Source organism: Ambystoma mexicanum, chromosome 5q (genome assembly GCF_040938575.1).
Source record: "Ambystoma mexicanum isolate Mex_15411 chromosome 5q, UKY_AmexF1_1, whole genome shotgun sequence".
Classification (NCBI taxonomy): Eukaryota; Metazoa; Chordata; class Amphibia; order Caudata; family Ambystomatidae; genus Ambystoma; species Ambystoma mexicanum.
Genome location: NC_090933.1, coordinates 280,692,704 through 280,708,887, shown reverse-complemented (window position 1 = coordinate 280,708,887; position 16,184 = coordinate 280,692,704). Strand labels below are relative to the sequence as shown.

General features: G+C 47.0%; 1 protein-coding gene across 1 annotated transcript in view; it reads left to right on the top strand.

Annotated features, from left to right (window-relative positions):
* DOK6 (docking protein 6) overlaps positions 1 to 16,184 on the top strand; it is a 2,936,428-nt gene that overhangs the window by 1,696,878 nt on the left and 1,223,366 nt on the right. The window contains exon 5 of the mRNA XM_069620782.1: positions 9,210 to 9,399. Within this exon, the coding sequence (XP_069476883.1) occupies positions 9,210 to 9,399 (190 nt within the window). The remainder of the gene's footprint in view (positions 1 to 9,209; positions 9,400 to 16,184) is intronic.

Here is a 16,184-nt window from a genome sequence, read left to right as displayed (position 1 = left end):
TTCCTAGGTCGTAAGGTGCATTCCCTCATCCCAGAACACGAGCCTAGATGTCTCGAAATGCCAGATCCCGTCAGGATAAGAGAAGCACAGGAAAGAGCAAATGCCTGAGAAAGGGTCAAACGAAGGCTGGAGGAAAATGCGATGGATATGGGGCACTCAGTATTGTCAAGTACGTGACACCGGCGACACCAGCACCTGGATGGTTGCCAGCAAACAGGGGTCCATGACCACTGCAGTGAGAGGTCCGGAGTCGCTCACCCAGAACTGCAGCTGGTTTTGACACTTCCAAGGCAACAGTGAAGGAGAGCACCCCAAAATGAATGGCTGGCCAGTACCTGAAGAAGAGAGGTTTGCACAGGAGCATAAGCAGGAAGAGGAGAGCGAACAGGTGACCATGCAAGAAGGACCACCATCCTGCTACCATGTCAGCCGGATCGGAAGTCACTGGGACGATCCGGGACGTTGTGCTTGAATAATAGAGGGTTGTTAAGGTCAAGGGTTGATGTGTTGTTATTTGTCCTGTTGTTTGTTTATGGTGGTTGGATGGGATGTTATGACGTGGGATGTCACCCAGGTCAGGTGATGCACCGCATTACTAGTGAACAAATAGGGACCACGGCACAGGCGTGAGTCCCATGACTGAGACTAACATGTGTATGTGTGTGTCAGTCTTCCAGGAGAGCTGCGGTGACCTTGAGGGCCCTCCCAGCAGGAGGGATAATGTTTTGTATTTAATGTATGAATGGGTTTCGTTTTTTGTCCAACTTCCAACCTTTCTATTTCACTGCAAGTGTATCCTTTGCAATGAAATTGACGTCAATGTGTGAATGAATGACTTGCACTCTGTTCCAAGTTGTAAAGGACATACACTACAAGGCCAATTAAGTGCACGAGTGAGCTGCAAGGTATTCTGAAGAGTAGATCAATTGAAACTAGGGCGTTGTATCTTCTTATGGGTTAAAGCCAGGCACCCCACATGTGAAGCCAAATAAGCAACCAACCACATGTAACACTAGAGGAAACCCCATGGAAGAGCTCCCGTTCCTGGTTTGGGGCCCCGCTATCAGGAGAGGGGTGGATGCCCAGGAGGATTCAGACCAGCGTAAGACAATGATCATTCATGGTAGGCAGACGTTAAAACTCCACTATTCTCAGGACAATGGGACAAGTACTTACAGCGCTGGTCACTGAGGATTTGGCTCTGAAACAGTGGGAGAACCAGGTAAGTAGAGAGCTTTTTCTACAGGGCTCAGAGAAGAATCCAGTATTCCTTGAAGCAAAGGATAGGGTGACCTGGGATGGCCCAAGAACAAGCTAAGGTGGAGTAGGGGTCATCCACCATTATTCTAGTACAGGGAGGCTCCCTACCATGAGGTGTTTGGTCTGGGAGAATTTTGCAGAGAGACAACACAGCAGCAACCTAGAAATTGTCCCAGCAGAGGACAGATAATCCAGGTGACAAGGAGGACAAGTTTAGGAGGAAAAGCCCAGGAAGAGATTCAAGCAGCCAAATAAGAAACCTGGTGAGAGGACAAAGAGTCCAGGGTCTGGCCAATATAGCCATAACTGGTCCCCAGAAATAGCATCCCATGTTTTGGCAATCCTGCAGCAATGTAGGAAAGAATCTGCGCAATGGACAAGGTATTCCACTGATAAACATATTCACTCCAAAGTTGGCCCCTGCCAGCCCTGAAATTGCACACCATGAAAAAACCCAAAGACTTTGGTGCTCATCCAATCAGGATCACTCTAAAAACCTCAAACCACTTACGTCTACCCATGCAGGGTGTGTATCGGGCTTAATTTCGGCTGACCACCAGCTTAGACACCTTTAAATCCCTCCAGAGGATGCAGGGCTGGGCACGACTGGGCTCAGAGTGTTCCCATATCATCACAATAGCCATTTTAGTCCTTCTCATGTCCCAGAAAAAAAAGAGATGGCCCAAAACTAAATGGCCATGAGTAGAGCGTATCAAATACATTCATATACCAATGGCTACCCTTCTGGTGCATTGGGCTGTAAATACATTGCATATCACTACACCTATGCTGAAGCCAAAACTAAATTACAACTGCCACCAGCCTACTCACCGACCCACTTTTAGGATTTTAGAATCATCCTGTGTCCACAATTTTGTGCTTACAAAGCACCCCTGTCCTTGGAGCCCTATGGGATACCATAGAACAGCAGATATAAATGGATTGCAGTGACAGGGGGACCTCAGTAAAAATCCCTCAGGCCACAGGAATAAAGTCAGAGATCTAGGAAAGCCAGCGGGGAGAATGCAAATGTTCGGTGTTTCCATAAAATGGAACCAGAGAACCCCAATAAAGGACTTCTGTCCTAACAGTGGTCCAACGAGTTCTTGTGATACAATATATCGAAAGCTGAGGACATGTCCAAAACGATCTGTGCTGCAGCCTCCCCTGTTTCAGTGATTGCACTCAGATCATCCTGTATATCAATCAAAAGCAGTACCCAGAACATGACTAAAGCATGCCCGCTGCTGATGGGGGAGGCCAATTTTCTCAGCAAACTCCTGCACCTGAGAGACCATGGATTTCTTCAGTAGTTTGTCCATGAAAGACATTTGTGAAATAGGGTGGAAATTGGATAGTTGAGTCAAGTGGTTGTTTTGTAAAAGACGGCTTGCAACCATGCTCGGAGTAGCCTACAGGGCAATAGGGCAATGCCCGAACCAACAATGTTAGTGTGGGCCAGTTTGTTTTATCAAAGTGGGGCACTTTTGTGGCCCATGTGGCCCAGTTTGATAAGTTACTTCACCATGAGGTTTTTGACTAGTGTTACTGAATGAATATTCTTTAAAATACACTATTTGTATCACATTTTATCAGAAGCCTCCCCCTTGGCTACTACTCAGTCTGTCACAAAAGGAATTAATTGCCATTTACAACTGTGGGCCACATTTTCATTTGTGCCCGAGCAAATGTTATGCCCCAGTCCGGCCCTTCTTGCGACTACACACTGAAATTCATTGGGTAGCGAAGCCTGACTCAACATTGATTTTAATATCCATGTAATATCATTGCTTTGCAGCATATGACTTTAAACATTTGACCTGGCATAAGGTCTTGTGAAGTGCCCCAGAGATCTGTCCAATTCTTAGGGTTCATGTGTTGTTATCACAGACTCTAAAAATACAATGCGTCAGGAAAGAAAGACACTGAAGATTTGGACAGACCAAGCAACTGTTGGTTTGAATGACACATGTGGGACATCTGAACTCATTTATGAGACAAACAACTCCCTTTTTGGGCATTCAGTATGTAATACTAAAATGGCATGTGTGTGTTTTCCACTGCTTGCTTATAATCCATAAGGAACAATAGGAAGACTTGATTTTCTGCATCGATAGATCTAAGTCTACATATTTGTTTTTAAATGTGTGTTAATATTTGCCACACATGATCTAAATTAGATGTGCGCCGAGGATTCAATGTATTCTGTATCACAGAGTTAGCCACTTCCATAGAAGCTATCTGATACTGACAAGCTATCTCTCTCTGTCTCGTCTACTTGCTCCCTGCCCTGAGTCCTTCCCTATTGTTCTCCACTACCCCTTCCCACTCCCTTCCTCTTCTCTCCTCTCCCCACATACTCTATGGTGCTCTCGGTCTCTCCTATCTTTTCTAATTGCTTCTGTATCGACTATCCTGCGCTCCTCACTAAATCTGGTAGGAAGAAATTTAAAAAGGACATCCTGGTCTCCAACCGAGGCCTCCCTATCGCTGACACCTATACCAGTGCCTCCTCCAGGCAAACTTTCACCGACATCCTCTTTGTCGTTCCCTCGACGAGCCTATGGAATCTACATATGGTCTCTGTGCTCGCTCCCTTCTCCTCCTCTCCCATTAATGGTTGCACCCGGTGGTAGGCCCTCTTGGCCTCCTTCCACTCCCCTAAGGTCATCATAAATGTTTACTTGAATGGTACCGTCTTGGTCCAAGGCCCTAAAGTCAACCTTCTCCTCGTCGATCGACGCTTCCTGCGCCTCATCAATTTCCTTTCTTCTACTGTCCTCTCTTTCTCCTCCACTGCTTCCTTGCCCACCCCCGCTTTCTCCCCCTTGGCTACCTTGCCCTCACGTCCTTCCTCTTCTACCCCCCTCAGGCTTCTTCTACACTTCCACAGGGCGTACCTCTGATTTGTACACCTCCCCGAAAGTCTTTCAAGGATGGCAACCTTCTCCATATTGCCACTCTAAACTCTCGCTCTGCTGGCAAACACTCCTCTGACATCTTCTCCCTCATTGATGAACTTGACCTCGATGTCCTCTGTCTCACCAAGACATGGTTCACAACCAACTCTGTCATGTGCTTTGACACTCTCCTCCCTGATGCCCACAAGATCCTCTCCGTGCCCAGAACCAACCGTTCCGCAGGTGGTGTATGCCTGATCTTTCCTGAGTGGATTCCTTCCTCTGTCATTCCTACACAGGCCTACTCCTCTTTCGAATGCCTAGTCTGCAGGCTCTCTCTCTCTCCTTGTCATTCTCTCACTGTGGCTACCATCTATCGGCCACCTGGTCAGAGCTCCTCCTTCCTCTATGAGTGGGCAGACCTCTCCTCTTCCCTCCTGGTCTCAACCACTCAACTCCTCCTTCTTGGAGACGTCAACATCCACTTGGATGCTTCCTGTCCTTCCACTGGACTCTTTCGTGACCTCTGCGACTCTCTCTCACTCTCTATTCTCCCCTCTGGCCCGACTCACTCCGCAGGGCACACTCTGGATGTTATGATCTCTTCTGACCTTCACCCCTCGATCCCTCTCACCACTCCTCTCTCATGGAATGATCACTTTCTCCTTTCCTCTCATCTCACCCTCTCTACCCCTCAGGCCAAGCCAGCTCCAGCACTGCCACCTACCTTCTCAGTTATCCGACCCATGAAGCGTGTGTCAGTGAAGGCTTTCGCTGCCACTTTCTTAACCCTTCCTCCCCCCTTGGCTGACTCACACCCTGACACAGCCCTTTCCATGCTCCACTCTGCTATATTTGATACTCTCAATGTTCTTGCCCTTGTCATGAGGATCCGCTTGAAGCCCAAAGCAAAGTGCAACTCTTGCTATGACTCAGGCCTCATCACCCTTAAACACAATTGCAGGGTGGCTGAGAGAAAATGGCGTGCTTCTGGTATTTTGTTTATAATACACTTTCTCTGATACATTCTTTAATAATGAGGCACTAGCACTGCCACACTTGAGGATTTCAGACAGCAGTGATTCCAGATACCGTTGTTTATTTTTTCATCTATATTCCAGAATTAGGACGCACAGGCTTAGGTGTCAATCCTAAATTAGAGGATTTATGTATTATTGTGATGTACACTCGAATTTCCACTAAGATTCATTTGAGATAGGCAGCGAATACACCACTCCAATATGGCCGCCATTTTTGGTTGGCCTAGCAAAGGCATTAGCACCATGGGGGTTCCATGGTAATCTTTAAACAACAGTAGACATTCAGTGAAACGCGAGTTTCTGCGGCTTCACCGTGTATTGAGACGAGTGTATACACAGCATCAGGTAAGCTCGTGCCTCCAGCAGTATGGATGATAAGAAGAGTAGACCCTATATGAGTACCTAATGGATACATATATTTATAGATTGTTGTTTTGAAAATCGTTCGTGCCAGAGGAAATACTGCAATCTCTGCTAGTGAACGCACAGCCATTTTTGAAGGCTTCATTTATTTACAGGGAGACCAGGTTAGTGTAAATATCCGTTCCCTAGCATTATGTGACCGTGGGTAATGACTAAATGACATTTCTGTCTTCTCTCCTTTGGTATGGTTATACGCTCAATATTTCAACATTCCTCTTTTCCGTACGTATATTTAATATTTCTTCTGGTTTGTGCACTGATGGGTTTGAAATGGTGGCACTTTTATTTCATGTTATTGGTGATGCATATTTACTTATTTATATGTGGGATAAACGCTCTGGTAATGTGGTATTCATTGACTGCTATGTTTTGCACCTGTGTGCATACTTGACAACTTTGACTATGAATTTGATATTGCTTGTTTTAATTATTTTTTTTGGTATTACTGTGACTTTAACTTGTGTAACTTATGACTATATATAGGCCCTGATGAAGGATTTAGTCCGAAATGCATTGGCCTATCCCAGAAAGCATTTGCATTAAGAGGAGATATTAATTGACAACAATTGCTTTTTTGTTTGAATAAATCGTATATATATAACACAAGCATTCTGCATCAGATTGTGTGTACCAGTGAGATTGATTTTCTGACTCACTTGAAATAAGCCACTTCTAAGTGGATATAGGAGTGCAGCCCGCACCGCTGGCCTCACGGCCAAGGTCTTTAAACATTGTGCTTCTGGTATATCCTCTGACAAACTGGCCTGGCGCCTGGTCCAAAGGCAATAACGGCTCTCCCTCCGCACCAAGAAGAGAGCCCATATCCAAGCCTGCGTCTCCCTGGCATCTAACAACTCAGCCGAACTCTTTAAAATCTGCAAGGAGCTGGCCAATCCGGCTGCAGTCTCGACCTCTCCTGTCCCCTCCCAGGCCCTCTGTACAGCCCTGGCTTCTCATTTCATCTCTAAAACTCTCTCTCTTCCTCTCCCTCTCCTCCCTCTACACCCTGCTTTTCCTCTGGCCCTTCTTCGGCCTCCTCTGCTCCCTCTTTCCCTGCCTTTCCCCTGTTCTGTTCAGACAAGGTTTCTAGACAAGTCTGATCTATGAAAGTCTGGTCTAAACAGGTTCACCCCTGTTTCTCCAAAACCATCAAGGACCACATTGACACACTGGCTCCTGCTCTGGCTGATTCCTGCAATCTCTCCTTCACCACTGGATTCTTCCCCTCACCCTGAAGCACTCCCTTGTGCACCCTCTTCTTAAGAAACCCTATGCCGACCCTTCCTGCCCGGCTAACTATCGTCCAATCTCCTTTACTAGGCAAACTCCTGGAAAAGCTGGCCATTTCCCAGCTTAATCTTCACTCTGAATATGTTGGCTGTCTCCATGACCATCAGTCTGGCTTCAGAGCTGCCAGATGCACGGAAACTGCTCTCCTGAACATTCATGAGAGACCTGCTCTCCAACCTTGATTCCAACACCCCCTGTGTCCTCATCCTACTTGATCTCTCTTCTGCCTTTGACACAGTCAACCATGCCAACCTGCTCAACCGTCTCCTTGATAACCTGGGTATCACTGATCAGGCCCTGGCTTGGCTGACCTCCTTCCTTTCTGATCGACCTTCCCAGGTCCAACTTGGGTCCTTCCTCTCCTCTTTCTCTATCTCTAGCTGTGGTGTCCTCCAGGGGTCTACCCTTTCTCCCTGGCTTTTCAACCAATAACTGGAACTTCTTGCCCACTGCATTGCCGCTCTCTGCCCCAATTTCAGTGCTATGCGGATGACACTCTACTCATTTTAAGGCTCCCCTCTGCCACCTCCTCTCCTTCTCACATCTCTGCCTGTCTGTCCCCCATCCAGGAGTGGAGTGGTGTGCCACCAATGATCTCTGCCTTAATGCCAGTAAGACCTAGATTCGCCTCATCGGCACACCTGCTCCCTCCTTTCCTGTCACTCATATGGCCCTCTTCCTGCTCTAGGATAAAAACCTCGGGTCATCTTCGACTCCACCCTTTCCTTCTCTCCTCATATCTCTGACGTCTTTAAAAAGTCACACTAACAGCTGCACCTCCTCAGAGAGAATCTTCCTTTCCTCTCCTTCCCACAGAAGCTCACTGTCTCTAGAGCTCTGGTTTTCTATAGACTGGACTACTTTAACAGCCTCTTTCTAAATCTGCCTGCCTCTACTCCCCACCCTCTGCAACTCATCCAAAACAGGACTGCAAGACTTGTCCTTGGCATCAAGCCCATGGATCGTATCTCTCCAGGACTGAAATCTCTGCACTGGCTCTCATTGGTGGCGAGGATTCAATTCAAAAATCTCTGCATTGTCCACAAGGCCTTCTGGAGCCTGGGGCCCCAATATCTTCAACTCTCTCTTCCTAAATATCTTCCTTCTCATCCGCCTCCAACTCCCTCAGGGTCAGTCGCTTCTCCAAGCAGCGAGTTGGTGGTAGATCTCTTTCTTCTGCTGGGGCCTCCCTCTGGAACAGCCTCCCTGCCTCATTGAAACTTGAGGAGAATCATCTCTGGTTTCGGAAGCGCCTCAAGACCTCCCACTTTGCTTTCTGCCTTCTCTCCTACTCTCCCCTGCTGACCTCCTGACTGAATCTGAAATTGCACTGGTTACCTGGCTACCCTCTGATCTCGGGCCCAGGTCCCCTCCCCGGCAGTTGCACACCTGCACTGCCCCCCTGGCAACCCTTGCACTCAGGGACTGTTTCTGTATCCCTACAGCCCCTACTAGCACTTGACGCCTGACGTCTGCACTTACCCCTGCACTTGCCGCCAGCTGGCTTCACTTGTATCTATTATTTATTGTCTTTATTTATTTTACTGTTGTCCTATGTACTGCACTGCCCCCTCCCCTTGCCCCTCGCACTTTTCCCCTGTCCCCCTCCCCTGCACTTGCAGAATCTCAATGTCACCTGGCCTAGTAGGATTGCTATCTCTGTCTTCCCTCTGTTTCCCCTCCCTTGCCTCGTCGCGCCTTGAAACACCTGTGCATAGGCGAGTTATAAATGCTGTATCATATCATATCATTTGTAGACAGGAAGAAAATATGGCCAATGAGTTGTGGCGTATATCACTCTGTATAAATACGTATGAGGATTTAACTGCCACTGGGGTGCCTTGCAGCTTTGATTTGAGGATATACTAAAAGGCTGACATATGCCTAGCAACAGCACTGGATACAGACTGTAAAGTAACTGCATATGGGGGAAGTGTGGCAGGAGAAAATGGCAAGCAGGAGAAATAAAAGGAAAAGCCACATAGAATTTAACGAAAAAAAGAAACGACACAGAAGGGACACCTAAAAAATGCTGCTTATGCGCGCACCAGAGGCCGATGGAATTGGCATTACTGTCACCTTTCAGTCACTCATGTGTGTGATGCTGTTTGATTGGATAACGGCGATCCGCCACACAACGGAGGTCAGTCCATGTGGATGGCAAGTTGGCAGAGACATTGATTTCATGTCAGGGTAGCAGCAGCACGTTCAAAGCGAAGAAAAAATGAAATGCGCTGCCGTTATATTCATATAAACGTTTGTGCTGCATGTAATCCCCCCTTTTCCCGCTTTTCAGAGAGATTCAACGTGTACCTCATGCCTACGCCAAACCTGGACATCTACGGGGAATGCACGATGCAGATCACCCACGAGAACATCTACCTGTGGGACATCCACAACGCTAAGGTCAAGCTGGTCATGTGGCCGCTCAGCTCCCTCAGGAGATACGGCCGCGACTGCACTTGGTTTACCTTTGAATCTGGAAGGTAAGATCCGCCTACCTATTCCACTGTTGCTATTTGCCTGCGGTGGAGCTCCTCTGAATGGTTCGTGTAATCAACCTTTATTCATATCAATTGTTGCATAGCGCCTCATTCCAGAACCCTCTGTCTCTGGAGCGCTGTAATAGGTAGTGCCGTTGTCATTCAGTCGATTAAAAGCTGCGAGTTCCAAACTCTCAAATCAAAGAGAGATTCTCTGAAGTGCGTGCATTACGCGCTGAGTTACCTTCGTGATTTTTTATCCGAGTCATTCAAGTAGTATTGTGTCAGTGTAGTGCAACTCTCAACCCAGATGACATCCTCCAATGTTTTTCTACAATCTCAGATATAATCATGTCATATGCTTTTGCTAAGACAGAAGGAGACACGATGGTAACGGCCGCTCTGAAATAACCCAGCAATAACTTGTATTCTGGGGGGGGGGGGGGGGGGGGGGGGGGGGGGGTGTGTGTGTGTGTGTGTGTGTGTGTGTGTGTGTGTGTGTGTGTGTGTGTGTGTGTGTGTGTGTGTGTGTGTGTGTGTGTGTGTGTGTGTGTGTGTGTGTGTGTGTGTGTGTGTGTGTGTGTGTGTGTGTGTGTGTGTGTGTGTGTGTGCGCGTGCGTGCGTGCGTGCGTGCGTGCGTGCGTGCGTGCGTGCGTGCGTGCGTGCGTGCGTGCGTGCGTGCGTGCGTGCGTGCGTGCGTGCGTGCGTGCGTGCGTGCGTGCGTGCGTGCGCGCGCTAGATAATACGTAACTAGGAACGTATGAGCAAGGCCAGAGACTTACTTTCAGTGAACACCTTCCATCCATCCCTCTCACATTTTGCCTTACCCCTTCTCCTCAAATGGAACAGATATTCACATACATGGGACACCCGCTTGATGTGCCTAGAGAGCCACGCTATAGCTTCCCGGTGACCCCCCCACCCCCATGAGGTGGGACATGTCTGGCATAGCTTGTAGTCTTCTACAGAAGGGATGTGACCTACCAGTTCAGGCTTGACAGCCCCTTTGGGGTGGGGACAAGTCTGATTTGTGTAAGATCTGTCCCCTTCTTTAATGGCATGGGAGCCTGAAAAACAATGGATTATGGGATTCTTTAGAGCAATGCCAGTAGTATAGTTCAAAACCTAACATCAATCCCTCTCAGGTTTTGATTGAGTGCCCAAGGCCACCCGCGCTTTTAAGTACTGAAAATTAAATGATGCATATGAACTTCCAGGAAATGCAGATATGCATAAGGACATATGTACAAAGGCCCCCATCCGGGGGAGTGCAAGCACTGAGGGTCTAACATGAATGGAGACATGACGTCCAGAGGGAAAGGTTCGACTGATAACGCTTCCATTGGTCGGCCATTTCCCGACCCATTCTGAACCATGTCTGCACACAGTCAAGATGCAGTGGGAAGCTTCTCTGGAAACCTCAGGTGCAACGTTCCTGTGTGGGGTTCCCGCACTGTGCAATATCTCCTTCTGTCCCATGAGGAGGTGAAGATGTGGTGGAACAAGTGCTTCTCTGCATTTCCCTCCATGCTTCCCTCAGTTGGGATGAGGCTGAAAAGCTCTTGTTTTCATGAGAGACAGACACAGCATGCCCTGCCTTGGCCAATACGCACCCCTCGTGTGTTATGATTGAAGACATATACCCCTGACTGGCCTGGCTCTATGGACCTGAAGGTGCATATCTGTGATGACCCCCCTGGTCACCCTCTCTTTTCCCCCTTCACATGGCAGGGGTCAGGGACCATGCTAGGAAGAATCTGTATAAACCCTTCCACAGCTGAGGGAACCACAGGCCAGGTGCAAAATGCTAGAGAAGCAAAGCAAGTACACAGATCATTGAAAGTCAACTTTGTACAGAAGATACTTTTAAAACCCACAATGTTACTTTTGCCAAGCATCCTGTGGTAGAAGGCACTCACTTCAAAGGCTCAGTGAGATTCTCCCCATGCCCTGAGTTCCCACTCGTGATCCAATATTTTCAGTCTGCAGTTTTCCAGCCATAGTTGTGCTCACAATTGAAACAAACTTACCAATCCATTGACTGCTGGCGAATTGTTATTTCATGAGTGATATAAAGTTGACATTCTAGTGAGGACAAACACATCTTTCAATTTGGAGGGATTAAAAGTGTGATCAAGTGTTTTACCAATATCAGGTACACATGCCTGGGAAGCAAGTGAGCTCTGACCTTCCCAAACAATGTTTTGCAATAACAGAAAAGGGAATTCCAAGATGTTAGAGAGGTCAAAGAATGGCTCTGTCTGACCCTTTCAAAACCAGAGTAAGCTCCGGTGAGCCTGCGAGGGCAAGCCAGTCCCAGCTCCTCAGCAATTTCAGGAGACACTGCAGACCCTCACAAAGAGTCAAGGCAAGGAGAGGATAAGCAGGGCCAGGGGAATAAACAGGGCTATGAATGCTCACAGAGTCAGTCAGGCAGTGTGGGTGTTTGGAGAGAGAAGGTTAGAGCTTGAAGAAGGAGCAGTTCTAGATAGGAGTTTGGAAGATAATGGAAAAGATGAAGAGTACATGGACGAGGTTTGCCTGGGACGGGGGGCACGGGGTGCCAGGTAATGGAGAATTTGTGTGGCATTAAGGCCCAGGAATCGGGGTTTGTAGGCTAACTAGCCCAGGCCAGACCGGGGGCAGATAGATCAGGTTAAAGACCCAGGAGGCAGGAGGCTGGGTGAGGCCATGTCAGAAGATACCCGACCTGGATAAAGATGCAGGAGGATGGAGCTTAGTGTCAGTAAGGAAGAGGTTGGGAAACAGCTAGGGGAGAGTCGTGATAGAGAGGAGGAGCCAGGTGAAGATAGTCAGACCAGGTACGTTCCAGTGGGCCAGGTTGATCCTGGACAGGTGCTGGGAGGAGCAATGAGCATGTGGAAGGGAGTTTGCCTCATGCTGAGTGAGGTGAAGAAAGAGAATGGGACTGAGGTCCTGGCAGGTAAGGATAGGCAGGCGCAGGCGATTTAGTCCTCAGGGAAACAAAAATACTTTCCTCCATGCTTCCACCGACCAGCTGGGAAGCAGTTGCCTCCAAGAAGGAAAAATATCAGAGGAGGACCTAGGCACCCTTTTGGAAGAAAAACTGCACTACTATTTCTCCCTCCTCGACAAGGCCAAACAAACCAGGGAGATTTAACAAGGGGGGTCCTGGGAGTCCCTCTGCCAGACATTAGTCCTGGTTACGAGGGACTTACCCAGAGTCTTTAGCTCACTATCTTTCACAGAGAAGAAATATCCCAAACATATCAGTCTTTGTCCTGCCCTGGGGCAGTCCAGCACCGAAATGCGAGGCAATTCTCCTCTGAACAAGAGTACCAACAGAAACCCCAGACACGTGTTTCGGTCTGGTTGGACCTCATCAGTAGGGTGGATCTGTGCCTCTCTAAGAATAGTGAGCAAGGGGTCCACGTCTGGATTCCCCTAGTAACTTAGGGTGAGACCCAAAGTTACTTAAATATGCAGATTTAACAAGGGGGGTCCTGGGAGTCCCTCTGCCAGACATTAGTCCTGGTTACGAGGGACTTACCCAGAGTCTTTAGCTCACTATCTTTCACAGAGAAGAAATATCCCAAACATATCAGTCTTTGTCCTGCCCTGGGGCAGTCCAGCACCGAAATGCGAGGCAATTCTCCTCTGAACAAGAGTACCAACAGAAACCCCAGACACGTGTTTCGGTCTGGTTGGACCTCATCAGTAGGGTGGATCTGTGCCTCTCTAAGAATAGTGAGCAAGGGGTCCACGTCCACAAACCAGGGAGCCAAAGGATGAACAAACCGGGGAGCCAAAGGATGAATAAACCGGGAGCCAAAGGATGAACGTGCCTGGCTGCTGTTCCCAGGGTGTTAGAAACCCTAAAATACAAGACTGAGATTGAGGGAGAGAATGCTGCTTTAAAGGATTATAGAGAGTACCCAGTACCAATTTATCTGGAACTTTTGCTTAGCACTTTATTTTCCCCATGCCAAGAGCCCTATTCCTCCATTAACTTTCCTTAGGCACAACCCAGACTCTTGAGAGAATATTCCTTCTATTTTAGTTCATGAAGACCCATGTTGTTTGTTGTTTGCCCATTCTTTGGGGTGTCCAGACATTTGGTCGAATTAAAACTGGTTGAATGACATTTGGTCGACGCAATTTGGTCCAAAACCAAATGGTCGAATGTTTTTTTTTTATTATATATTTATTTTTCGGGTTTTCGTTTTAAAAAAAAAGGGTTTTTTAGAAAAAAAAGGGGGTTGGGGGGGACCCCCCCCAAACCCCCCCCCCAAAAAAAAGGAGTGAAAATAAAAAAAATAAAAAATTCTACCATTTGGTTTTCGACCAAATTGGTTCGACCATTTGTCTGGTCGACCAATTTTTTTCGACCAAATGTCTGGTAACCTTCTTTGGGCATTTACAAATAATACAGATGTTTTAACTACAATAGTTTGGACTTGCTAGTCTGTTGATCCCATCACCCTATGTGACAAGCCACATGGCATGCAGGAATTCTTATAACATTCTTTCATACATGGTAAGCAGTGAGACCCGTACTCTCTACAATGTGCTCATGAAATTACCAGGAAAAGGTTCTGAAGGCTTGAAGGGTTTTCCAATTAATTTTTAGAGCCCATTGGATTTATATATATTTATGTTTTGTCTAAATTGTTCCCTGCCACAAAGACAGCACACTAATTATACAAAGTATTATTAAAATCAAACATAAGGAAATAAAATACAGAATGAACACATCTTAGATGTCACACAGAAGAGCAATATTTTATACTGCAGGCCTATCTGAAAAACAATGGTAGATAGACACGTTTTAATGGTATCAGGTAATATAATCGCTGCAAAAATGTCGCGGTAAAAAAATATTGCGGCAAAAATGCCGTCATTTGACCCGGTAAAAGAGTGCCCCATTATACCATTTTAGGGGAGCAAGTGTTGCGGGGGTGTCCCTTGCTCCCCTTGAATGGTATAATGGGTCCGGGGGTTGCGGGGGTGTCCCCCGCATGTTTTACATGGACTGCGGCGCAAAAACGGCGACATTTTTGATGTGATATTTTGTTACCACAGCAATTTTTGCCGCGACTATATCACATGGAACCGTTTTAACAACTTCTGTGACTGAAAGAAAAATTCACAGGAAGAGAATTCCACAATCATCAGAAAATGTCTGTCCCCCTCCCAACCCATTAGCAATTGGTTCAGGCAGTCATGTGTCTCTTTGCCTCTGTCCTGGTGGCCATCTCTTCCTGCTTCCCCCTCCCTTCCTGAATGTAACATGTAGCCATGCTACACAGAAACAGGTAAGCAGTCTTAGGGCCTGGCTGATGCTTTCTGAGTGCTTTATTATGGTTCCAATCTGGTTGTGGGCTTGGTTTTGGTACCTTTGGGAGGTATTTGTGTATATTTTGCAATCGTGTTTTGGGCTATTTGTTGGTTTTCTGAGGGGTTCATTTGTTTTTTTGGTCCTTTGAATCTGAATACTTTTTTTGAGCTAGTCTGGGTGCAGAGGTCTCTGCCTTTGCACTACAGTCCTTTGTTTGTTTCTGGCTTTTCTCCTTCCCCCACCCAACAACTTAGCAATTGGTTCAGGCAGTCAGGAGTCTCTTCGCCTCTGTCCTGGCAGCCATCTCTCCCTGCATCCCCCTCCCTTCTCCCATCCACCTTCGTCCATTATCTGTCCCTACCTGCATTCCCCCGCCTACCCTGCTCGTCCATTTGGATCTCATTGGTCCTTGCACCCCATGTGGCTTGAACAGCTGCATTTCAGAGGCCCTTCCAGGGCAGCCTTGTCCGAGCAGCCCTCGGCTAAGGGACAGAGACAAAGGGCAGTTTCCCACTGAGCACCTCCACTCCGTTTTTGCCTGTGTTTACCTGGGAAGCCTGATGCAGACAACCTACAGTGATGGATAAGATAAGTGGGGTGTTGGCGGGGAGTGCAGCCATTACTGCATTCCAGTAAAACCCAACCACTCTTACTACCTAATATCATATACCTACAGGATTTTAGCCTAACTGGATTAGTCAGCCACATTTTGCATTTAGCCTAGTTCTGTAAGGAAGCTATATTCTGCATTTAGCCTAATTGTGTAAGGTAGCCAAATTGTGCTTTTTAGCCCTTTTGTTTAAGGTAGCCATGTCTCACATTTAGCCTAATTGTATTAGGTAGTTTTACCTTGCTGTTAGCCCTTTTATTTAAGTTAGCAATTTCTTACATTTAACCTAACTGTGTAAGGTAGTCTTACCCTGCTTTTGGCCCTTTTCTTTAAGGTAGCCATTTCTCGTATTTAGCCTAACTGCATAAAGGTAGTCTTACCATGCTTTCAGTCCATTTGTGGTAGTCAGCCATATCCCACATTTAGCCTAATTGTGTAAGGTAACTTTACCTTGCTTTTAGCCCTTTTGTTTAAGGTAGCCATTTGTCACATTTAGCCTAATAGTGTAAGGTAGCCTTACCTTGTTTTTAGCACTTTTGTTTAAGGTAGCCTTTTCTTACATTTAGCCCAACTGTGTAAGTTAACCTTACCTTGTTTTAGCCCATTTGTGTTAGTCAGTCAGACATTTCTGGCATGTAGCCTAATTGTGTAAAGCAGCCTTACCTTGCTTTTATCCCTTTGTTTAAGGTAGCCATATCTCACTTTTAGCCTAGCTGTGTAAGGTAGCCTTGCCGTTAGCCCATTGGCGTTAGTCAGCCACACCCTGGATTTAGCCTAATTGTGCAAGGTAACCGTACCTGTTTTTAGCCCATTTTTGTTAGTCAGACATAGCCCACATTTAGTCTAATTGTGTAAGGT